At 41.1% G+C, this 26,829-nt stretch overlaps 1 protein-coding gene across 7 annotated transcripts in view; it reads left to right on the top strand.

Moving 5' to 3' along the window:
- LOC135771657 (NACHT, LRR and PYD domains-containing protein 3-like) overlaps positions 1 to 26,829 on the top strand; it is a 328,830-nt gene that overhangs the window by 35,202 nt on the left and 266,799 nt on the right. For 3 of the 7 annotated variants that reach the window (XM_073815396.1, XM_073815392.1, XM_073815391.1), the window contains 3 exons: positions 5,088 to 5,261; positions 5,484 to 5,639; positions 10,969 to 11,142. In XM_073815396.1, the coding sequence (XP_073671497.1) occupies positions 5,088 to 5,261; positions 5,484 to 5,639; positions 10,969 to 11,142 (504 nt within the window). Of the gene's footprint in view, positions 1 to 5,087; positions 5,262 to 5,483; positions 5,640 to 10,968; positions 11,143 to 11,384; positions 11,559 to 12,776; positions 12,951 to 26,829 lie in introns of all 7 variants that reach the window. The other 4 variants (XM_065281987.2, XM_065281986.2, XM_073815394.1 and 1 more) reach the window with 3 other exon arrangements.

Raw genomic sequence — 26,829 nt, 5'->3', positions numbered from 1 at the left:
GGTAAAATCTTTCATCAAGACATTGGTGCAAAACAAACATCAAAGTAAATAAAAAATTGGTCCCTGACACAAAATCAAGGTCCTGCCATAGCCATTCCAGTTCACTGACCTGAACCATACAGAAAATGACTGAAGAGTAGAGAGCAGCAATATATGAAGTGTAGCAAATGGAGGGGTTATGGAATAGTGTTGTTTAAAACAACCAATCATCATTTTGATAAAGATAAGTTATTCATTAATAATTACAATTATTAATATTGATATTTTCTCCACCACCCTGTTAAGGTAAATTATTGTTTATCACTATTCCAATTCGGGGAATTGTTGATTTAGCTCAAATGCAAAAACATACAATTAATCATCATTAACTATATATATTTTATAGGTTTTAGCAGAATGAATCGTAACAATTAATTGATTAATTCGCCAGCGAATATATATATCTAAAATTGTACATAAATTCTGAGAAACCTTGAGCGTGAGGTAGCATTGATCGAAAGTTTGAGTGACTTTGAATTTAATCAGAACTCAGAAGGCATCCATGGATAAACAAGCACATTTATTCTACTGGGATTATATGAGACATAGACAATGGACAAACATGAACATTTAACATGAAATAGAGAGAGAGAGAGAGAGAGAGAGACTCTGCATAAACCACATTCAACTTACTTAACCAACTTAAACGCAGCTATAGTCTAAGATATAGGATACTTGCATGTCTGTGCAGTTGAAGGCATTTGAAAGTCTTATGATGGAAGAAGATGGCTTGCAGGTTCTTGAAGAATCTCGAGACAGAGTCCAGTTGCAGCATTTTCATGCTGGAAGAACAGACCAGGTTGTCGGTGTGCGAACCGAGCGTCCAGTCGGTTTGAAGAGTTGTTCCGAAAGGTTTAGATGTGAATTGTTGGTTTTCTGATTCTGATTTTCTGATTGTTGAAAATCCATTCTTAGTCACAAACTCAGGTGAGTTTGGCCTAAAACTCACAGAACAAAGGAGAGGGGAGAAGGTTGCTGGAAGAGCTCACTTGTAGAAGAGATGAGGTGATGTTCGAACTCCTAACTCAACTGATGAGATAAAAGTTTGCCAGTATTTATCCTTTGAGGAGGACATGCCCATCCAAGTTTGAATCGACCAATCAGAGCTGAGCAGGGGAGAGTTGCTTGTCCCCATTGACTGTAAATTAGCATCTTTTATTGGCCTCCATGTTCCTTTTGCAAAATATTAATCCAGATCATTAAATAAATTGTTTTACCATCATACAATATTTATTATTGAAGAGGAAATTGAAAGGTGAACAGTTTGATACCCAAAATGAATGGTTTTAAACAAGCATTAAGTTGTTATTCATTCCTATGTATGAATAACAAACTAAACATCTCTATATGTGTCAGAGGTAATCTAGACTTAGTCATAGAAACACAAATGTACATGAGAATACAAGTTATTTAAAAAGCAGTTTGTAAAAAGGGGGAACCAACATACATTACACATGCAAAAATGTTTTCACAGACAAGATCTAAAAGAGTTTGCCATATGAGCCCTTTTCACACAGACATTCCGTAAAATACATGGGCAAGGCATCCTGGAATTTTCCGGGATCGTTTGATTTTTTATTCATTCACACTGACATGATTACCCGCATCTGATGGTCCCGGAAAGACACGTGACCTGTTGAAAGTCCCGCCCTCTCTTCTACGCAGCGTCTGAAGTTTGCATATTATTTATTATTTCTCTCTCCAGAAACCACTCGCGTGCATTTTTGTTTATGATAAGACTATGAAGGAGCGCGTGAACGCACAGTTCTAATGCTGGTGAATGATCTCAGCTTCTGAATGGATATTTGATGATCTCCCTGATCTCTGCTTTAATACAGTTTTCAGACATTTCTCATCGTGATTGTTTATATGCATTTAAAACCCGCATTTTGAGGAGCTGAACGATATATCTTGTTGGGATGACGCGCAGGTATTTTCGTTTATTATAGCTCAAATGAGCACGTGACGCGATATTCTTTTGTGCTGCTGAATGATCTCCGTTTCAACGCAGTAAATGACAAGCTAACTTACCTGATTCTGCTTCAGTCCAGTTTGCTGACATTTCTCGTTGTGAATGTTGTAAATCCCTGATTTTAAAGAGTTGAACCAACTTCATGTTGCCATGTCACGCGCGTCCTCACTGCGGCACGTGCGTCATTGTTTATGCGTCTCATTTCAGAGGTGGGAGTAAGTCACACATGTGCAAGTCACAAGTAAGTCTCAAGTCTTAACCTTCAAGTCTCAAGCAAGTCCGAGTCATTTTTTGTGAGAGTCAAGTCAAGTCACTGCTTTATGTCAAGCAATTCAAGTCAAGTCGTAGCTTGAGTCAAGCAAGTCACTGGCAAGTCATACAGATGTTTGATGATTTAAATACATGTATATATTAAACAAAGTTAAATCTACAGTAGTTATGGACTATGAGAGTTTTATTTGCAACAAAAAATTATTAAAAGGTGAGTTGTAAATACACAAAAATCTAAAAATTAATAACAATAAAAACTACAAAGCCTAAAATGTAAATGTAACTGAAATAATATCCCTAACAGCCGAGGCTATCCCAAGATTCATTGCGCCCCTGCAACGACTGTATAATGGCTGAATATTCTAAAATAAGAAATAAAAACCTTTATTAAATAGTGTGTATTTATCAGAAAAAAATTTCTTGTCACTGTTTTAGTATTATAAGTTATGTTTTATGTTAATATTATTCTGTTTATGCTTGCGTATATTTCTAAGGTTGATTCATTTGATATACTGTTGAATAGTTTAATCTACATCAACGTGTCATATTTTTTTAAAATAAATTAATATTTTTCTGATTCCATATTTATTTTAAGTCAGAAACGTCTCCGCTGTGTCCTGCTGACAGGCGCGGTGGGCGTGTGCAGCAGGTCACGCCAATTATGGGTCCTCCGAAGGTTAGACCATCTCATTTCAGTTCTCTTCGCGAACTTCTGAGGCTGCCACCTTGAAAGGCCGAGTGCTCAACTTTTAAGGACACATGCTTAGAAGGTCGCAGCCCTTGAATTGGGACACAGCTACTGTTACACATGCGTTTTCTCTTTTAGCGGTTTACTTTCTCTTAAGACCTAAATGGCCATATTTATGAGGATACTTGCAAAGGCAGGAATTTTGATGCATATGTGTATATAGGGCCAATAAGGGGCAAAAAATACTCACAAGCTTAATGATGCGTGACTTGAGTGCGCTCTCCCTCTGCTTGCCTGCTGCGTCACATGGTTAGATTACACTCTTTGCGTGCGTTCAAAAATAGATTTTTGAGTCATTTAACTCAAGTCCGAGTCAAGTCTCGAGTCATGAAGGTCAAGTCAAAGTCAAGTCGAGTCTTTTTTTTATATTTGTCAAGCAAGTCTCAAGTCACAAATTTGCGACTTAAGTCTGACTCGAGTCAAGTCAAATGACTCGAGTCCCCCATCTCTGTCTCATTTATCATTTCCTGATAACTGCTTCAATTTTGTTTGCAACATTTCTCGTGGTGAATGTTTATATGCATGTTATCTCTCATTTTAAGGAGCTGAACCATAACTTTTGTTGTGATGACGCGCGCGTCCTCACTACGACATGCCCATTATGGCATTCATTCGGCTTCTTGTTCACACAGAGGGTTATCCGTGTATCGGACTAGGTCCTCTTTCCGGCAACGATCCCAGAAGATTAACGGGACGAGTTTTTGTTCACACAGACGCTTGTCTGGCAATTTTACGGGTATTTTCTGGGACCAAAGGTCTGTGTGAATTGGGTTTCTGTCTCATAGACATTCTTTGCAGGAGGTCTCTGCAGGGCTATTCTTTAGGGCAATTCACACCTCCTTATCAGCTCTCTGTTGAGCTTCAAAAGGTGCCATAAAATGTCCCACTGAAATGGTCTATATATATGTGTGTGTGTGTATTAATCTTAGCGCTGTACTCTGCTACTTATGTTGTCCACCGATTTTTTTTGTATTTTCTTCTGCTTTTATTAATTTAAAGCTGCTTTTAAAAAATAAAACAAATGTGAAAGGCATTATATAAATAAAATTGAATTGAAAAGATGCACTCTGAGCAACTAATGGAGAGTTTACTTGCATGTGACTTGAATTAACAAAGTCTGGTCAGTTTGGAAATATAGCTTTGTGAATGCGAACCAAACTAACATGAAATTGCAACATTGTAGCAATTTAACCCCTGGTTTCGGAACAAAGCAATCGATCTACAGGTCTGAAAACACCCTAAGATGATCTTATATAAAAGGTTTTGGTCCACTTCAAATGCTAAATAGTTTATTTTAATCTCTGTGTATTTGATATCTGAAGCTGATTATATTACAACACTTTAACTCTTACTGAAAGTCACAAACATATAACATTACAATTGAATTACGATTAGAATAAAGTAAAACACTACAATCATTCAGAAATAAAAACATAAGTGAAAATGTTGTGATGTCTGATCAGAGGAATTTAATTTTATTACTGTATAAAAAAAATCACACAGTTAAAGGTGCTCTAAGCGAATTGAAGCGTTTTAGACCATAAAACATTTTTTGTTACATACCGGAAACATCTCCTCACTATCTGCTTGCTGCCTGTCCGCTGATCAAACTGTAAAAAAACGCGATCTCTGTAGACAGCCCAGGCTTCACAAACGGCAATATCAACAAATGGCCAAACCTAGCCAGCACAAAACTAAACAAAGTATTCCAGCCAATAAACGACAAGAAGGATTTGGGGGTGGGGGTTGGGCGCGTTTATGAAAGCACGGAAGGGAGGGGGAGGAGTTAGCTACGCTCTGTCTGTTTGAAAACAGTTCAAACATCAACAGGAAGTGACGTCGCACATTATTCGCTTAGAGCGCCTTTAATATAAACATAAATTGAAGAAGTTTATTTACTTGTAAATCTCACTGATGTGTTTCAGTAAATCACAAACACACATAAAACTAAAATGAAAATGTCCATAAACACTAAATGATGACAGCTAGAGAAACAAATTCAACTCACTGTAGATTTGATCTGTGTGTGAACAAACTATGTGTCTCTGTTCTCTACAGATTGAGTGAGTGTAATATTACAGATGAAGGATGTGTTGCTCTGACTTCAGCTCTGAGATCAAACCCATCACACCTCACACATCTGAATCTGTCTGATAATAAACTAAGAGATTCAGGAGTGAAATTTATCTTTGATGTACTGAAGAATCCTGACTGTAAACTGAAGATACTAAAGTAAACTCTCTTACTTTTACAAATGGTTGCTTAAAGATGTTTTACATTTGATAAAAAATAGGCAGTGTAAGATTGAAATAAATATTTAACATTAAATTATGTATCAAAAATTGTTTGTTTGTTTGTTTGTTATTTTATATTTTGGATTTTAATGTGATTCCTGTCAGTTTTTGTTATCTGAGAGGCTTGTTATCTTGTTCTTTGTGTCTCTGTTCTCTACAGGTTGTGGTGTGTTAATATCACAGCTGAAGGGGATGCTGCTCTGACTTCAAACCCCTTACATGTGAAAAAACTGAATCATATTAAATTGGGAGATACAGAAGTGAAGCTGATCTCTGATGTACTGAAGAATCCTGACTGCAAACTACAGATACTGGAGTAAGATAATTTCTAATAATGATTTAAATAATTTTTAACACGATTATGATAGTATAATAGTATAATAAACCCCACCGAAGGTACAGAAACACAATTTCAGCTTAAACTTTGAGTTTCAGGATCTTTGTACAACACTCATAAGGTTGAATATCATTATAGTTCCCTTTCAGTCAGTCATTACAACGTCACGTCTACTTTGAGAAACTACTAACACGCCAATGAACTTGGCATGCAGATATTTGCATCTGACGGCGCCGCCCCGCTGCTCGGGTATTTAAACTAGGATCAGGTGCAATATCATTAGCTCTTTCACTTCGAAAGCTGGCAGTAATCTGCTCACGAGAAGCTACACTCTCTGCTCTTTGGAGAACTCTGCATGTTCGAGTAGGTTGGGCAAAGGCACTTCAGCGGAGGCTCGCGGGTGTTCGATCTCTCTTTAAAATTTTTTATTTTTTTTCTCAATCTTAGTTGAGTGTGTGCGTAGCCGTTCCCCTGTGTGCTTTATCAACATCACCACATTAAAAGAGTATGACCTCTAAAAGAGTATTGCGGTGTTTTGCGTGTTTTTAAAGACAGCATTCACTCACACAGAGGCGGGTGCGTCTTTTTAAAGATGTCTTTCCGTCTGTGTTTTTGGATGCGCCAAATGTATGGGTCTCCGGGTGGCCACGGTCGTTCTTTCTCGTGCTCAAGAGTGCAAACGGAGGCTGCGTTCGTGGAGGGTTCATACTCCCAAGAGAGCATGACCCTCTTGGATGGCGGACACGGGTATTGTCCCTTCGGGAACGTCACCACCCCCCCCTTTTTTTCATTGCGAAGCCCCGCTTTGTGCGGTGGCAAAACTCCGGAAGTCTTATCTCCGTATATATGGTGCTGAATCGGGTAGCTGGTTTGTCCAGTGACTCTCAGCACCCCCATCCACAGCCAGAGGTGCCGTTACAGACGGGTGGCGCGTGTTCTAGGAAGCTCTCGTCCTTTTTTAGTCCTCACAAGGATTCTATGTCTGTCACAGCAGCGGTGAAGGGGTTTTCTATTCGGTCGCCGACTCTGACCCACACCCGGCTTTGGGTAGATTAGGGGCTCCCGTGCTCGACCCCCGAGTGCGGCCATGTACACTCAGGCCATGGAGACGGTCTGTGTGGAGAACTCCTCCCCCACCCGCACCGTCCCACCTAGATGATTGGTACTTCTGGACTGCAAGAACAGCCACAACCTTCTTTGCCTTTCTTTCCCGAGGTGCGTGTTGGTTGACACGGTTGTGGAAAACTCGTTTTCCTCCCGGAACCGACCGTTCAGCCATCACCTCTCCTGAGGGCAGAGACGCTAAGGGTTACACTGGTCCAAGAGACCAGCCACCCTTCCCTCACAGGCCCACGGGCTTGTGGGAAGCAGCCTCTGCCGTGCGCGCCATGGCGTTGCTGCAGGTCCACCAGGTTAAGGCACTGAAGGATCTGCACAGGCAAGGTCATGGTCCTGTGGCTAAAGAACCCTGTGTGGCTCTGACCTGGCGCTACGAGCGACTTAGGTTCACCGCACATGCTGTCGGACATGCTATGCCCACCCCGGTGGTCCAGGAACGAATCGTCTCCTAATGCTCCATTTTAGACCAGCCATTTCGGCCACACGGCTGAGAGCGTCCAACAATTCTCGGCCGCTCTAGAGCAGACTGAGGCATTGTGCCACGTTGGAGCCTAGCTACCCCTTCTGTTATGTCAGTATATTGGTCTGCTTTTCACCGAGAGCATCCTGCTACGGCCTTTTTTGTTCCTCCATCCCGGCAGCTCTGATGAACCTGTCGTAAGCAGTTCACCCCGCCACTCAGCCCCACTACAGAGGTGGAAAATGAAACCTAGCGGCTCTGAGCCGGGCGACCTGAAGATGGAGGGGATCGCTCTTCAGGAGATGGTAAAAGCAACACTTACCCCCCCTCCCTGGAGGAGGGCCGAGTGGGGAATCCTTGGTTTCGTTTTGCTCTGTTCCGCCGACTTCAGTCGGCACCCACTAAACCTCAAAGAGCGAATTCCTCTTCCTTCTCCAGGGGCCTCATTTATCAAGCGTGCGTACGAACAGAAGTGTGCGTAAAGTGTGCGTAGGAACAGTTTTACGCAAAGTGTGGAATTTATCAAATTGTACTTATACGTAGAAATGTGTGTAAATATACGCACACCTCGGAGTATGCATACGCAGAGCATCTAGTGGTATAATAGCGATACTACACAGGACCGTCCATCCCCAGCGTTAAAAGAACACTTTGTCTATTTAGTATCCACCCCCAGGTGTTAAAAATTATTATTGTTAATATAGTAACTGCAAATCAGTATTGAAGTTAATTAATGAAATAAGTGTCTAACCCTATATAAGAAAGCTCCGTCAAATGCTTGACACAGTGGCTTATCTTGCATTATTGGAAGACTTGGCAAATCATCCATTCCGCCGGGAGCGCGTTTTCAGAGATCGCGCCGATGATGCTGGTTATGCGGCTGTCCAAGGAAAGTTCTGTCATTGTCTGTCCTCCTACAGATTTCACGTCGGTGTGCTGTGACGCGTTTTTTTTTTTTTTTTTTGGCTGATAATTTAATGTCAAACCACTTTTTTATTTCTAGAAGTGTTCTCATACCCAACGGAATTAAACTCACTGGTATGTTCCCATGCAGATTTGTTTTCTTTTGTTAGTCATTCCTCCCGTACTAAGTGAACCAAACAGATGTGTTTTTAACCTCATCCACCAGTAACTCAATTTCTGTGTCTGTAAAGTTCCTCTTTTTCGCTCTCTTTGTCATTATTGCGATGAGGGAAAAAGCACAACCACGTGACTTATAACGGGAGGTGTTGTCACCATATATGGTTCATTGGAGGCGTTTCGGAATGCAAATGACCATGAACGTGCACGAGCATGGTGCTTAAGAACAAGTGGGATTTATCATCAAGGATTACTTACTGATGTGCGTACGAACCCGGTGCGCACGTTTGATAAATCCCGATTTTTTTGTACTTAGACACATTCTAAATTTCATTCGTAGGTACAAATATAGAACATTTTCTACGCACTGTTGATAAATGAGGCCCCTGGTCTCTGGAGGCATGTAGGAGTTTAGGACGGGCTTAAAACCCTACGTTTTCCTCTTCCACACTCGCCAGCCGATATGTCGAGCCTCCCGGGACATCTACAAAAGAGCCCCCTTTGCTCAGCATCCATCAGCAGGGTCGGGTGAGTGTTTTATTACACACGTCTCACAATGTGGCCAAAGAGCATGCGTCGTTGAGTTCCCCATCTCCGCTCGCCACGGGTACACCTATCGTGCCATTAATTTCCCCGTCGCGTTGGCTATTACGCACGATCCGTCTCGGTTATGCATTCAATTTGCCTCTGCTGTCCTATTGGCGAAGGACGCAATTGAGTCGGTCCATCCAGCCGAGGTGAAGTTGGGGCTTTACAGCCCTTACTTCATTGTACCCAAGAAAAGCGGCGGGTTGCATGCGATCCTAGATCTGCGCATACTGAATAGAGCACTTCACAGAATGCCGTTCAAAATGTTAACACAGAGGAGCATATTTCAATACATCCGCCCACAGGATTGGTTTGCAGCCATCAACCTGAAGGACGCATACTTTCATGTCTCCATACTCCCCCGACACAGGCTGTTTCTCCGCTTTGCGTTCGAAGTGAGGGCATATCAGTACAAAGTCCATTCGGGCTCTCTCTCTCTCTCCCAGTGTCTTCACGAAAGTTGCGTAGGGCGCACTGAAGCCCCTGAGAGAGCGATTGACGATTGGCTCATAATAGCTCAGTTCCGTCAGATGCTATGCACACACAAAGGTCATTTACTTAAACACCTCGCCTATCTCGGTCTTCAGGTCAACTGGGAAAAGAGTAAACTTTGCCCTGTGCAGAGGATCTCTTTTATCTGTATGGAACTGGATTTGGTCGATTTAACAGCACGTCTCACAGAAGCGTGTGCTCAGTCAATTCTGACTTGCCTCAAAACATTTAAAGGCAGGGTTGCGGTTCCACTGAAACAATTTCAGAAACATCTGGTGCATATGGCAGCAGCTGCGGCTTTGACACCCCTGGCTTTACGACCGAGTCCCAAGGAGAGCGTGGCTCACTGGCTTTCACCGTATTATAATTACGCAGAGATGCCATCTCACTTTCACCCTGTGGTCAGACCCAGCGTTTCTCAGGGCGGGGTGCCACTGAGACAGGTCTCCAGGCATGCTATTGTTTGCACAGATGCCTCTACCACGGGGTGGGGAACCATGTATGGTGGGCTTGTCGCTTTGGGGGTCTGGGCGACACCCCAGCGACATTGGCACATAAATTGCCTCGAGCTGTGGACTGTATATTTTGCGCTCGTTCGTTTTATCAATGAGATTTGAGGCATTGACGTATAAGTGTGCACCGACAACACTGCAGCTGTAGCGTATATCAATCGCCAATGCGGTCTGCGCTCTTGTCACCTGTAGCATCTTGCCCGTCATCTCCTCCTTTGGAGTCAGAAGAATCTGAGGTCTCTTCGTGCCATTCACATCTCGAGGGCACTGAACACAGCGGCAGACGAGCTCTTGCGAGCAGTGCACCCCGGCGAGTGTCGACTCCACCCCCAGTCGGTTCAGCTGATTTGGAAACGTTTTGGCAGAGCGCAGATAGATCTGTTTGCATTTCCCCAGTAAGCCTTATTGCACAGACACTGTGCAAAGTCAGGGAGGACAAGGAGCGCATTCTATTAGTTGTGCCAGGAATTGGTTTCCGGAGCTCACTCTCCTCGAGACAGCCCCTCCCTGGCGGATTCCCCTGAGGGAGGACCTTTTTTCTCAAGGAGGGGGCACATTATAGCACCCACGTCCCGATCTTTGGAACCTCCACGTGTGCTCACAGTTCGGGGTCTCTGAATACAGAGTTCCCACTTCTCCTTTCAGACACCAAATGGTGAACTTACAAGCGCTAAGGTCTAAAGAGTCACCTGAAAACTACAGGCAGGTGAGATTTTATCAGGGTTGGAGCTAAAATCTGCAGGACATCGGCACTCCAGGACCGACGTTGCCTACCCCTGCCCTAGAGGGTAGTTCTGCGGGGTTTTAGTCCCGCCTGATGAGTTCGCTTCCCAGTTCGCTTCCCAGTTCGCTTAGTCACTGTCGTGGGTTAAGGAACAGGTAGTGACTGGCCTTCTGCAATAAGCCTTAGCAACCGCCCCCTACGCGAGGTGCGTTTCCAATTCGTCGGTCACAACATGATGTCGTAGTTCCCTTCCTTCAGGGAACGAGGGTTACATACGTAACATGTGTGTGTTGTGATCTGAGAAGGTGACATTTGTATCTCTGTTCTCTACAGGTTGTCTACGTGCAATATCACAGATGAAGGTTGTGTTGCTCTGGCTTCAGCTTTGAGATCAAACCCATCACACCTGAGAGATCTGGATCTGTCTGATAGTAAACTCACAGATTCAGGAGTGAAGCTGATCTCTGATGTACTGAAGAATCCTGACTGTAAACTGAAGATACTGAAGTAAGATTGTGATCTGATGTTCAGACATAAATCACATATAGATTATAGTGAGACTATTCAGAAATCATACATTTGTAATTGGATTTTTAGTATTTTAATTTAATCTTTGTAATGTATTTGATAACATTGGATAAAATGAAAATGTCCATAAACACTAAATGATGACAGGAAGAGAAACAAATTTTAACTCACTGTAGATTTGATCTGTGTGTGAACAAACTGTGTGTCTCTGTTCTCTACAGCTTGAATAAGTGTCATATCACAGATGAAGGTTGTGTTGCTCTGACTTCAGCTCTGAGATCAAACACATCACACCTGACACATCTGACTCTGGCTATGAATAATCTAAGAGATTCAGGAGTGAAGCTGATCTCTGATGTACTGAAGAATCTTGACTGTAAACTGGAGATACTAAAGTAAGATTATGATCTGATGTTCAGACAAAAATCACATATAGATTATAGTGAGACTATATAGAGATCATAACATTTGCAATGGTATTATAGGTTTTTAATCTAAGTAATGGATTTGATAACTGAAGTCATTTAACTTTTATCTGGGGCTGTGACGGTTGTCATAACCACCACACAACCGCGGTGGTGATGTGGGACCCACGGTGGTGTCTATGTCACAAAACACTGTCTCACACAGCAAGATGTCTTCAAGTTTATGTGAACACAAACAGCCAGCAGACTCCAAGTTAGTGGGCTATTTGCAAGAGGAGGCAACTGATATCAGTGAGGAGGCAACAATGAGGCAAGATATTCTCTCTTGGTCACTTAAGGTTGAGAAAAAGTATCAATCTGCACTTCTAGTACACAAGCTATCAAAACGTGTTTTCAGTGTGGCTGCAAACATTATAACCACAAAAAGATTTCTCAGTTGAACCAAGTGTTGTTTTATGGATGGAAGTGCAACAGCATAGCCGCTGATCCCGTGGGTGCTACGGGGCTAGGCTTAGGGACCCACCAAAATGGCCAAGCACATATGCTCATTTGTTTCACATTTCCCATTTAAAATCACACGGAAAACGTGACTGGGCCGTTTTCCTCCTGTTCAAAGCGCGTAGGCGCTCCAGAGTCTCTATCATTGCTAGGTAACCTAAGCATTTTCTGACATTGTGACGAACACCCACCAGTGGAAAAAATACAGCGCTTATGAACATGCACGTTGTTTAAGAAACATATATCTGATCCTTGTTTACATTTTTATATTTAAAAATATATGTATGCATTATATATAAGCTTATACGCATCAGTGTGCGCATACACATACCCTACCACACACATTCTATAACCACCGCACCACCGTGGTGAATTGGTGCATTGCCACCGTCACAGCCTTAAATTCATCACAACATTTGAACTCTTACTGAAAGTCACATCTTTTGATAAATAAAACATTAAAATTTAATTATGTTTGAGGATAAAGGACAAATCATTCAGATTTGAGGAATCAACAGTTTATTTCTGTGTAAATCTCACTGATGTTTTTCAGTAAAACACAAACACACATAAATGAAACTAAAATGAAAATGTACATAAACACTACATGATGACAGGAAGAGAAACAAATTCAACTCACTGTAGATTTGATCTGTGTGTGAACAAACTGTGTGTCTCTGTTCTCTACAGCTTTTATAAGTGTGATATCACAGATGAAGGTTGTGTTGCTCTGACTTCAGCTCTAAGATTAAACCCATCACACCTGACATATCTGAATCTGTCTCAGAATAAACTAAGAGATTCAGGAGTGAAGCTGATCTCTGATGTACTGAAGAATCCTGACTGTAAACTGGAGATACTGAAGTAAGATCATCTCTCTGATAGTCTCACATGTACTGAGGATTAGTTAAACATAATACATTTCTTATATTTTCTTATAAATAAGAAACACACTCTAAAATGTGAAGGATATTTAGGGCTCTCTTTTACACCCGGCGCAATGCAGTGCAAAGCGCGACACAAGTGTATTTTGCTAGTTTTGACCCGGCGCAATTATAATTTTCACGTTTAGCGCCACGTTGTTTAAATAGCAAATACATTTGTGCCCATGTTTGCGCCCATGGGCGTTCTGATCTAAAAACGAGGTGTGTTCAGGCGCATTGTTGGCGCGTTGCCATTTTGAGGCAACTAAAATAGACTACGCCATTGACCAACAAAAACCTGATCTAAAGTCTAAAGTCAATGGCGTAATATGTTTTTTGTTATTTAAAGAGCGCGTTAGAAATGTGCGCTATATAAGTGGGATGACAACGCAGGTTTGCTTATCACATGAATGCTCAGCAGCACAAAAACACTTTCAAATGTAGGGGTGGGCAAAAAAATCGATTCTTAGATGAATCGCGATTCGGACGTGGGCCGATTCTGAATCGATTCACAAATGTCAAGAATCGATTCTTAAATGTTAGTTTACAAAATAACGTCACGTTATCAGAAGCAAAAGGCGGAACTCAACTGGGGGAGCGGTGATGCACACGGACAACTTAAGAGAGCGCGCCCTGCAAGAGTGCATAGCGGAGCTTACAAGAGAAAGAACGCTTTAAATGCTTGTAGGACTATACTGCATATATCTCTACATTGAATTTGGGGCTGTCACCATTACTCTTTTCTTTTAGAGGAGTTTTAAAAAAAATCCTTGAGTACATGTCGAGTACTCCTTAAAATAGCGGAGATGGGGTTAAGTGAAACAAACTAGAAAATTACAACTGTATCAGAAGCATACAAATCAGCGCTATGCTGCCTCACGCTGCCTCTCTCTCACTCTCGTTTGCTCGCCCACACACACCGTGCGTGTGAATCAGCATGAGGCAAGAATGCGCATCCATGTGAATTTTGGAAGTTAAAGACGACTGAGCTGCAGTGGCCTGGCAAAACACATTTGAGAAGAAAGGCGCAGCAACTCAAAAAGACCTGCATGTTTCACAATTACTCCAAAAGACCATAATGACAATTTTGCGCGTGGAGCAGCAGTTGTGCGATCTACCGGCATTGCCTTTGCGGTCGACGTATTGGACACCCCTGCCCTAAACCATCCGCTGACTGTTTAGATATAACATGAATATACTTCTGTAAAAATATGCACATAGTTTGTTATTCAGTCGCTGGGTGCGCTGCATTATATAAATACAGTAATACTGCCAATCACTGTGTATAATGATGATGATTAGACGCGTAACGTTCGTGGAAGTTAATGCCGGTTAACATATAGAATTAATATGTCACGTTAAATTAATATTTTTACTGGTTTTAATGTCTTACAACAGAAACAGGACATGTTTGTATATAAGAATGACATTATTTATCCCTAGTTGCATTAAAGTACAGTATATGACAGTTCAGAGACTAGCAAAAGCGCAAACATTAACCTGGCTTTGAAAGCAAATGCGACGTTATGACGTCACAGATATGCAAATTAGCACGTCAAGAATCGATTCTGAATCGAATCGGGACCCTAAGAATCGATTCTGAATCGATTCATGAGGGTCCAAGCGATTCCCACCCCTATTCAAATGTAAAAAGATTAAAGGATTGAAATGTAAAAGATTATTATTGAGTCTCTTGGACATAAATGAGGACCGACTATGAGACGTTAGAAGGGGCAAAGAGCTGCTTCACCTGTAGCCTGTTAAGTAAATAAATGCTTTGCTTTAAACAAATGCATCTATGTTTTTTAAATGCTATCCCACAGATTAATTGTAGCCTATATTATGACTCTGTACCTGTGGATATAGTTAGATGAGAAACTTTTTAAGTAATGCTTTTAAAAAATCCCATATGGAGCTGTCCCAGTGCTGAAACACTGTTCTCGGCACGTTTGTAAATTCTTTATCTCTTGTTTGTATTTTTGGTGTACAAACCTTTTCTTGCATATTTGCTAATTATTTTATAAGATTACAATGATAATGTAGGATATCAATACATTTACAGCAATTAAAAGCCTGCTATTTTTACTTCTATGACTGAAAGAAAACGGCTTTTAAAAGTTTTAATCCAAAAAATTTACATTTTCAATAAAAACAACACAATTTTTTTACATTATTTTAAACTGGGGGTTTTCTTCCTCCGCTTAGTTTTTCAGTTTACAAAGTCCATCATCTAAATAAGGATTAGACATAGCGCCAGCACAACTAGCTTTTAAAGGGGATGAGATATAAGACTCTAATTGGTTTATTACACGTTATGCCCAAAACACACCCATTACTCATTACTAGAATGGGTACAACCCTTTTCAGCCGTGCGCTCGGCGCACAAACCATTTTTGCCGTCGTTAAATTAGCAAAAGTGGCATCGGACACGCCCATTTAGATTGTGCACCGTGCGCTTTAGACAATGCACTTAGATCGTTAAGATAGGGCCCATAAAGTCAATAAGAGATCTGACCAGTCTCATGAATTATAATGAGACATTGATACACAGGGCTCTGAAGTTTTACCAAAAGTTTGGAGTGAGATTATCTGTTAGGGGAGGGGATATTTGCAGCACCGTCCCCCTCTGCCCCGCCCAATTCTCGAGTTTATGCTAACAGTTTAATTGTACCAATTGTTTTGTAAACAATACATCATTAAGCCTGGTTTATTTCAGTTAAATGAGCATTACATGGCATAAGAATATTATAACAATTTACGATTAACTATTTAAGCATTAAGCATTTATTTAGCTAAATGCCTGTGGCTTACCTAAGCACTGGTTCTGAAACATAGAGGACCCAGAAGCAAAATATTTAACACTGCTTTATTGAAAATCAACTTAAACAGTCCAGTCGGGCTGTCGAGTCCTGATCCACCAACAGTGAGATAACATCAGTGTAACTGGTGCACAACGTTTTTATTTACGAGGCTTTTCTTTACCGCAGTGATCCATGCGTTTTTACTCCACACGAATCTCAGTGCACCCTAACCTTCCGCGCTTTGTTCAAACCGCCCCTTCCAAGATAACTAGATAACAGCAGCGTTTGGTGGACGGAAAGCAATACATTACCGTAATAAACGGGTGTGCCTTATAAGTAGGGATGGGTATTGTTTGGGGTTTTTGCGGAACCGGTGCAGTGTTTCCCACAGGATTTTGAGAGACTTGTGGCGTTGATGACGTCACACTCTAATTAGCATATATGTGACGTCATCACGTGTTTGCGTTTGATCCGGTTTGATCGAGTGTTGGCACCTGAAATATGTTTCACTTCTACTCTTTGATCTGTCACGTTATATTGCATTTTAAAGCAACTGATTGCTATTATTTACATATTATCAGTTCTGTTGTCAGACATAAAATGAGCAGTCTGTAATATTGATGGTCGGACGGGATTAGAAATCTCAGTTAAACATTCAGAAGTGGGAGGGGTAACTCGATTGCGCAGCAGGTCACCTCTCTCGTCGTCATGTGCACGTTGGTTCTTGATATCAACATGACACAGACGAGAAAAACTCGAAACACTGTGTTTAATTTCAGTTTGGGGAGAATGTCAGTTTCAGGAACAGTTCTGTGCCTCTGAGAAGTGAATTTGACTTTTTAAAGTTTGTGTCGTGTTATTCAGGAACTGACTTGCCACTGACTTGTTTAAAAGTAAATGCTTAAGCGCTTTTATATTTGAAAGAAACCCGCAAAATAACAGGAAATTACGAAACGTACGTGTATGTTTACAGCTGGTATATAAATCACCATACATTTACATTGAAGTCTTACTGCTGTTGCTCTTCTCATCAATGTCTTGTTATGAGCCCCTTTTTATTTAAATGCGAGTTTTATTGTCGCGTATAGCGCAGACAATTGGGTGAAAATTTAGAAATATGAGAGAATACACAGTAACTGTTACACAAAGTTACTACAAAACACGTGCGCAGGCATATCGCATTATAGAGAGGGAGAGAACGGGTGTGTGTGGGAAACACTAATGCTAACCTTTCGTCAAGTCATCGCCGTCTTCTCTGTCAGTAAAATCTGTGACTGTTGACGTTTACGCGAAAAAGAAAGTATACGGAGGAACGGACATTGAAACACCGCCACCTTTTCACGCTCATGTGAGAGTGTGAGAGAGAGAGAGAGAGAGAGAGGGGCGCGCGCTGCATGCAACATAGAAAGGGAGGGGGCGCGCTGGGTGCTTGCAACAATGAAATAAGACGTTTTTAAACATTAAAATATAAATGTAAATGGAGATCATGAAAAATCTATTTGTGGCGGCCAGCGCTGATTCTGTGGCGGTGCGCCACGAATAAATCAACGTATGGGAAACACTGCGGTGCCAAATCGATACTTTTAAAACGGTGCTGGTGCCTAAACGGTGCCTAAACCGGTACTTTGAAAAAAAGGTCACAAAAAGCCTGTGGATGAAAGAACTGCTTTTTATTGAAAAATACAATTTCTTTAAAGTAAAAAAATATATTAAAAGCACACAAATACACAAATGTAAGTAATTACAAAACACAACAACTTAACATAATAAATTCACAAAAAGCCTAAGCAATAATTTAACACAAATAACACTAAATAATGTACATTGAGACCATAACAAGAAGGAGACCCAATTCTATCATATCTAAAGATCTTTGGTGGTCGCCACTCTCTTTGCGGTCGTTGAGGCCTAGACCCTGTTTCACTTTCTGGATTACTTATACAGGACTGTGGTACATCCTCCACTGGCTGCTCTTCAGCTAAATCCAAGTTTTCCTCCATTTCAGGTGAGTGGTTAGTATCTGTGTCCTGACATTCATCATTTTTCTCACATTGTGCTGTTTCACTTGCAGGTTTTTCAAGATGGTGTATCTCTTCCTGTTCAGTCACTGCACACGGAACACGAACTGAGACTTGAGGTGACATATCCATAAAGTAATCATCATCCTCATCATCTTCCTCTGTATTCCCTTCAGAATCTTTCTTTGCTTTAACAGGTCTGGCATTGTTTTTCTGTGACTTTACAATAGGAAGTCCTTTAATTTCTATGGGTAAGTAATCACAAGGTAGTAAGAGATTCCTGTGCAAGACTCGTGATCTGCCCTTTCCATTTTCCGGCCTGAGTTCATAGATAGGCATGTCCTTTCCCACTTGTCTGACTACGATATGGACTGTGTCTTCCCAATGGTTTCTTAATTTCCCAGTGCCTCCCCTGGGAGTTAGATTTCGCACCAATACTCGGTCACCAGGATCTAACACTGTGCTTCTAACTCTGGCATCATAGTTTTTCTTATTTCTCTGGGCCACTTTGTGAGCTTTTTTTCTTGCAATAGCATATGCTTCTTGCATTCCCTGTCTCCAATGATCAGCATAATTTTGAGGACCAGCTCCAGATACATCAGCAGGAAGATTGAACAGCATATCGATAGGCAATCTTGGAGGGCGGCCATACAACAGATAGAACGGAGAAAAGCCAGTTACTTCAGTACGTGTACAGTTATAGGCAAACACAAGTTTATTTAAGGAATCCTTCCAATTGTTCTTGTCCTTGTCTGTGAGCGTCTTAAGCATCTGCAACAATGTACGGTTAAATCGTTCTACTTGGCCGTTACCCTGTGGGTGATAAGGGGTAGTCTTTGAGCCAGCCACATTGCAGAACTTGCTGAGTTGTGAGAAAAGTTGGTTTTCAAATTCACCTCCTTGGTCGTGGTGAATGCGTGTCGGAAATCCAAACTTAAGGGCATAATCGTTGAAAATCTTGTCTGCTACCACTTTACCTGACTTAGATGTGGTTGGGTACACCTGCGCAAAGCGCGTAAAATGATCCACAATCACCAGAATGTACTCGTAGCCACCTCGACACTTGTCGACATGGAGGAAATCAACAGACACAAGCTCAAAAGGGTAGGTAGTGGTGATATTTACAAGAGGTGTTCTAGTTTCTCGGCTGGGTTTCTTTTGTTTCAAACAAGCACAGCTCATCACATACTGCTCTGTCTCACGCTGCATGTATGGCCAAAAGAAACGATCCCTAATTAAGGACAGTGTCCTGTCAGAACCCTGGTGCCCCATTTCGTTGTGCAGCTCTCTCAACACTGTAAGTTTTAGCTCAGTTGGTATTACCAATTGTTTTCTATGGGCCGTTTTTCTCCATAGAACTCCTTGATCATCCACTTCCAATTTTTCAAATTCTCTGAGTAAACAACGACTCTGCACACTCAACTGCTTGAGCTCAAGATGTGATGGCCTTACTCCAGAAACTTTGCACCTTAGCACTGGTCCTATATGTGGGTCGCTCTCCTGGTCTTGTTTGATCTTTTCTGGTGTTAATGAATCAAAAGAGGTGTTTTGCGGTGCATAAGCATCTCCGATTGAAATAGCCATTGACCATGCTGCGTTCGCCTCTGACTGTAGCTCCACTGACTGAACAGCTGCCCCTATGGTATCATATGATACTTCCTCAGTGTACTCATTCATCAGAGTTTCTGCATCCAATGGCATTCTGGACAGAAAGTCAGCATCTGTATTCTGTTTGCCTGGGCGGTACTTGATGGTGAAATTGAAGTCGGCTAGTTCGGCCACCCATCTGCTGCCTGTGGCATTTAATTTTGCGGTGGACAGAATATATGTCAAAGGATTGTTATCACTATAGACCGTGAAGAACGGGGCATAGTAGAGATAGTCACGGAATCTCTCAGTTATTGCCCATTTAAGAGCCAAGAATTCTAATTTACCAGAATGTAAGTGATAGTTTTTCTCAGACACAGATAACGCCCGTGACCCATATGCAATCACACGAAGGCTCCCATCCTGATGCTGATACAACACAGCTCCAAGTCCTTTGTTTGAGGCGTCTGTATGTAAGACAAACGGCTTAGAAAAGTCTGGAAATGCAAGAACTGGTGGTTGAATCAGGCAATCTACTAACTTATTAAGGATCTGTTGGTGGGTATCAGTCCATTCAATTCGAGTCTGTGCTGGAACTACTTTTGAATTACCTCGTTTGTTGAATGTTCTGCCTCTTGGATGCAGATTCTGGGTATCTGTCTCCTCAACCGTCGCCACGTGTCCCCTGGTCAAGTCATACAGAGGGGCCGCAATGCGGGAGAAGTCCTTCACATACTGACGGAAATAGCTTAACAATCCCATTATTTGTCTCAACTCACCAACTGTACTTGGTTTTTTTCTTTCAGGATTCTGATGGCTGCAGTGTCGGCCGGGTCCATTTTGTTCCCTTCGGCGGATACTATCCTTCCAAGGTAACGGATCTCAGTCCTGAATAGTTCACACTTGCTGGGTTTTAATTTTATTCCGTATTGTCTTAGTCTCTGTAGCACCTTCTGGACATCACTAACATGACTCTCGAATGTTTTGCTGAATACAAGGGTGTCATCCAGATAGGGGACACAGATCTTATCACGGAGGCCCTCTAGACACTCCTCCATACAACTCTGGAAAGCCGCCGGCGCGTTCATAAGACCAAATGGGATCCTGGACCATTCATATAATCCCCAGGGGGTCACAAAAGCTGTGAGATGTTTGCTGTCTTTTGCCATGAACCCCTGGTGATAGGCTTTCCCTTGGTCCAATAATGAAAACATAGTGTTGCCTCCTAAACCATCCATTACATCTTGCACTGTAGGGATGGGTTGTCTGTCAGGGTGTGTCTTGCGATTTAACTCTCTATAATCGATACACAGGCGTAGAGAGCCACATTTCTTCCTTACACAGACCACCGGGGAAGCATAAGCGGAATGTGATTTCTCTATCCAACCTTGTGCCATTAGATCGAGCAGGTAATCTTTCATTTCCTCATAGAGGGGTTTTGGAACGGACAGGTAGGTACGTGCAACTGGTTCTTGGTCTTTTAAGGAAATGTTTAACTGTAACTTTTCAATGAAGTTGAAGTTAAACAATAGCAAGGTCAGACGGGAAGTCATGGGAATCTCAGTTGATCAATGGAGGCAGAGAATAGGAAGGTACTCTCAGCCTGCGTTTAAAGAAAAACTTAAAATGGCCACATTAAAACTTAACAAAGGTGTGCTTACGGGCGGACTGCGGCTAGCAGTAGCATTTTGCCTTCTATTAGTCCTAGCGGGCGACGTGGAAGAAAATCCCGGTCCCGTGAGAGGTAAACGCAGCGTCGTAGACACGACCTTTAGGCCGGAGAGAACAACGCGGCAAACAACACTGTTTGGAGCAACAGGTGGCTTAGAACCAAAAGAACCTCACACTCTCACGCAGATTGAATCACTTCATAAAGAAGTCATGGATTTAAGAGAGCTTGTTGAAAAGTGCGTGGAAACAATGGAGAGACTTGAACAGGAAAACGTCGAACTTCGGGAGAGGCATGAACGCACGGAAAACCAAAATAGACGGGGCAATCTCGTCTTTTATGGTATCCCAGAATCAGATCGGGAAACATGGGAAGAGAGTGAAAAGAAGATACGGGAGCACGCCGCTAAATACTTTGGTGTGGAGAGAGCCAAAAGTGACGAGGAACTCCCGATTGAACGCGCTCACCGGGTTGGGAAAAGATCACAAGGGAGATCAAGGCCGGTGGTGGTTCGTTTCACAAGGTGGAAAGACAAGGAAGAGATTCTACAAAAGGCAAGGCAGAAAACTCGGGAATGGCGTGAACGAAGTAACGACGAGGATGAAGGAAACAATCGAATTAGGGTGTCAGAGGACTTCAGCGCTCGTGTGCGTGAGATACGGAGAAAACTGGTCAACTACATGCAAACTATACGACAAACTCAACCAAATTCACGGATGTCACTTCGTTTTGACAAATTGTTTGTGGACGGTAAAATGTTCACTTATGACACAGAGTCTGAGTCCGTGGTGGAAATCGGAATAAATACTGAAAGACCATCTGAAACTCTCCTAAGGTAGGATGACGGCCTCGGCCCAAATGAACTCACCATAATAGCATGGAATGTGCATGGGTTAAAGACAAAGGTTAACAACAGTGAGTTATTGGATACTTTGGATGGAAACTCTATTATCTGTTTGAGTGAAGTTTGGTCACAAGATGAGACTGAGTTTTGCAACTTACTGACTGGTTACACATGTTTTCGTCTCGTACATAAGCGAGTGTCGACATTTGGCCGTAATATCGGAGGTATCTGTGTTTATGTACATGAATCTATTGCGAAATATCTACATAGGATTTGTGTTCAAGCAACTGACTGTGTAGTTTTATATTCCGATAAAAGGAGTGGGCTATTTGAGGATAACACTGTTTTTATTTTTACGTATATTTTTCCGGAGGGATCTAGCTCATATAGAGAGAGAGAAGAGAAAAATGGTATTATTTCCTTGGAAAATGAAATTTTGAACGTGCTAGATCAACTTGGGGAAGATGTAAAATTTATCATCGCAGGGGATTTTAATGCTAGAACGGGCAATGAAGGTGATTACATTGAGTGCGATGATTCTAAATATATAGCATGTGGTGGTTATTATACAAATGATTACTTTGAATGGCACAGAAAATCAAAAGATAAAGTAGTTAACATGTTTGGTCGATGTCTTTTAGACATGTGCCGCAATTTAAATATTCATTTGGTTAACGGAAGGGTCGGTAAAGATACTGATGGAGAATTCACATTTGTATCCACAGCTGGATGCAGTGTGATCGATTACTTTATTATCTCTAGTGAACTCTTTACACGCGTTAAAGATTTTGTGATCTTAAACGTGGATATTTCTGATCATTTCCCTTTACTATATACAATGATGATAAATAGTGTTGAATCAAGACATAAAATGAAGACAGATAGCAATGTAAGACCCTGGATAAGATTTAAATGGGGAATAAGCGGTGAGATGGAGTTTGTGCAAAGGTTATCTTATCTACTTAACAGTAATTTTATAGGTGATTTTCGTAATAAAATTGAGGAAAACATTAATATAGCAGTCAAAACCCTGACAGATTGTTTACATGAAGCAGGTAAATTCTTGATTAAAAACTCTACATTTAAAGGTAACCAACCACAATGGTGGGATGAAGACTGTTCACGTCAGAAAAATGTTAAACATATCGCACTAAATAACTTTAGAAGAATAGGTAGTGAGAAAAATCTGCAGAGTTATATATATGAGAGAAATACATTTAAAAAATTATGTGATAGAAAGAAAAAACAGTACAACTCTATTTTTGTAGGTAATATGATGCAGGGTAATATGAAAACACAATTGCTGTGGAAGAGAATTAAGAGCTTTAGAGGGACCAACAAGCAACCTAATAATATTAAGCAGAATAAGTGGTTAGAATATTTTATACAGTTATTATCTGATTCAAAATGTAATATAGACGCTGATTTTGAGATCTTTGTCACAGATTGTGTAAATAATCATGATACAGTAGTTTTTAATCAAGATGAAATAATGGATAGTAAGATCATGTATGATGAAGTCCTTGAAGCTATTATGTCAATGAGTAATGGAAAAGCTCCTGGGCCGGATGGTATTATTATCGAAATGCTAAAAGCAGCTCCGCATATGTTATGTCCCATAATGCTTTCTTTATATAACAAAATATTAGAAACAGGAGATTTCCCAGAGTTTTGGTGTGAAGCTGTGATTTGTCCTCTATATAAGAGTGGTGATAAAAATGAAGTGGAGAACTATAGAGGGATCTCACTGCTTAACGTACTGGGTAAAATCTTTACAAAGATCTTGAATATGAGGCTAGTGTACTATGCAGAAATGAATAATATACTTTTTGAAGAACAAGCAGGGTACAGGACTGGTTACTCCACAATAGATAATATTTTTGTTTTACAGTCAATGGTTCAGAAATATATTACAAAGCGAAAAGGAAGGATGTATTGTATGTTTGTGGATTTCTCTAAAGCTTTTGACAGTGTTCAACACACTCTTTTGTATTTTATTCTTATTAAGAATGGTATTGGTGGGAAGGTATTTAATGTACTGAAATCTATGTATTCTAAACTCAAATCATGTGTGAAAGGAAACGAAGGTTTAACAGAATATTTTGATTGTACCATTGGAGTGAGACAGGGCTGCATGGTGAGCCCTTTTCTGTTTATTCTTTTCCTAAATGAATATATAGCAATGCTAAAGAAAAATTGTAAAGGTATTCAAATTGAAATGATGACAGAAGTGCAAACTTTGTTATACGCTGATGATATGGCCACTGTAGCAGATACAATTGGAGAGTTACAGAGACAGATTGAACACTTGGAAAAATTCTGTAATCTTTATGGTATGAGAGTGAACTTGAGTAAAACAAAAATTATGGTTTTTAGAAGAGGGGGGCATCTAAATAAAAATGAGAAATGGTATTTTATTGATGAGCAAATAGAGGTAGTTAACTGTTACAAATACCTGGGTATGTGGTTTACACCAAAATTGTCATGGTGGAAAACCCGACAGCATTTAGCAAACCAAGGCAAGAAAGCAATGTTTTCTTTGCTAAGGTTTGTTCGTAAGCAAAAAATTAGCTACACTCAAGCCCTGTTTTTGTTTGATCGCATGGTCGCCCCTATACTGTATTATGGTTGTGAAATCTGGGGCTATGAGCCAGTTGAATGTATTGAGAATGTTCAAGTATCTTTTTGTAAAAAACTTCTGTGTATTAGTTCAAGTGTAAGCAATGTAGCTGTTTTGGGTGACTTAGGAAGATTTGCATTGTCCACATGTTATATGAAAAGGTGTATTATGTACTGGGTAAAATTAGTGTCTATGCTTGATTATCGTTATCCCAAAAAATGTTACAATATGCTATTGGAATTGGATAAAGTAGGTAGAAAAACTTGGGTTACCAATATTAAAGTATTATTGAATTTTTATGGTTTTTCTGCTGCTTGGGAGGCCCAAAGTGTAGGTGATATAAGAATATTTACGGCAGTTTTGAATCAAAGATTGAAAGAAAAAGCACATGAGGCGTGGTATGCAGCAGTTTTAGAAAATAACAAACTAAACATGTACTCACAATGCAAGTCTTTGTTAATACAAGAGAGCTACATAACATCTGTGTGTAACGTGCAACTGGTACGGTCATTGCTCCTGTTTAGATGCTCAGGTCATCAGCTAGCTATAGAAACGGGCAGATGGAGTAATACACCAGTTGCAGAAAGAATCTGTCATTATTGTAACTTAACAAAAATTTCTGTGATAGAAGATGAGAAGCACTTTTTGTATGTTTGTCCTTTGTACATAGATTTACGTGAGAAATATTTAAGTGAATTTACTCTTGTAGGTGATGTCCACAAAGATGTCTCAAGTATGTGTGATTCTGTGTATGCATGGCGATTGGCACTGTATATATATCAAGGAATGAAAAATAGATTGTCCGCCATGGTATGATATTTGTGGAATTTTGGGCCGAGAGGCCATATATTCCTGAAATAAACCGACTACTATAGGAAAAAAAAAAAAAAAAAAAAAAAAAAAAAAACTTTTCAATGCAACCTATATCACTATCACACCGAGAAAAGCAGGCAGATTCTTCTCGCAGCATCTTGCAAACAATTTTTCTCTGCTCCTCATTTAGGTGTCTAAGATCGATTGGAGGGTCCCAGAGATCTTCATCCACTTCCTGTTTTTTGACACTTCCAGTTTCAATGCTCCCTATCTCTACAGGTGAGTTTGTTTGCAAAGGTGTGCTAAGTGGACATACGCCTGCAGCGGGTTGTACAGTACCAATTATCATTCTGCTAGCCAGCACAATATCGTGAGCAGTTGAATTTTGCACCATGAGGATAATGTGTGTAGGTACCCCTTTCTTTACTTGAACTAGGGAGTCACAAAACTCAAGTCCCTCTGGCCACTGTGGATTCTCATTCGGCTCAAAAACAAACACTGTGTCCTTTTTCAATGGCTTAGCGTGTATTTTACATTGTACTTGCATAACACTATGACTTGGTACACTCACTCTGTCGGTGGTTCTTACTGAATACTCAGCAGTCCGTTCAATGCTTACAGCTTGAATGAATGCTTTAGCTGTTCTTTTCTTCAAGCTTGGGAAAGCCTTAGTTACAGTTTTGATCAATTTTTCATTCTCAAGAACTCCTTCCTTTGTCTGACTGTTAATCACTGCACGCTCAATTACATTGAAGCCAATTATTGGGCGAGGCTGTTGGTTACCTCTCATAACAAGCATAGGGACATGAAATTCGTCAGTGCTGCCAACCAGTCTTATTGCCACTTCTATCCAGCCCACATATGGCATTTTGGTGCCATTAGCTGCTTCGATCTGCAAAGGATTTGCTGGGTCGACTACCTCTGCTATGTCCCTCAACTTAATATTTGGAAGGTGTTCAGTTTTCCAAACCTCATCAATTGCAGATACCTGTGAGCCACTATCCCAAAGCACCTGAGTTCTCTGTCCATGTATATAGCAGTTAACAAGACACTTCTTTCCTACTAATTCAGTGACTGGTAGAGCTTTCTTTGTCACAATATTTCCCCTCTCTCCATCAACAGGTTTGCGTAAGTGTTTGTGTTGAATGTTTGGTTTTGTGTCCGAGTGTTGTTCTGACTTATATTTCTTTTTCTTCTTAGTAATGGTCCTATGGGACATTTTGGCCATCTCAGCTACTCCCTGTCCCCCGGGGGCAGCTGTTCCATGTTTAAAGGAGCCCCTCTCCTTAAATCAGAAGCTTGGTACCTTCTGCAGCCAGCACGGAAGTGTTCGTTGCTTCCACATCGGTAGCAGTGTTGACAATATTCCTCTCCTCTCTGCTGGCACCCAAAACATCTGGGTCTAGGACGTGGAGTGGGATATCTCTGTGGTGCAAACCTCTGCTGAAACTGAGCTGGGGCTGTGACT

This window comes from Paramisgurnus dabryanus, chromosome 8 (assembly GCF_030506205.2).
Source record: "Paramisgurnus dabryanus chromosome 8, PD_genome_1.1, whole genome shotgun sequence".
NCBI classification, from domain to species: Eukaryota; Metazoa; Chordata; class Actinopteri; order Cypriniformes; family Cobitidae; genus Paramisgurnus; species Paramisgurnus dabryanus.
Note: the sequence above shows the minus strand (reverse complement) of the source record. Positions and strands in the feature narration are given on the sequence as shown.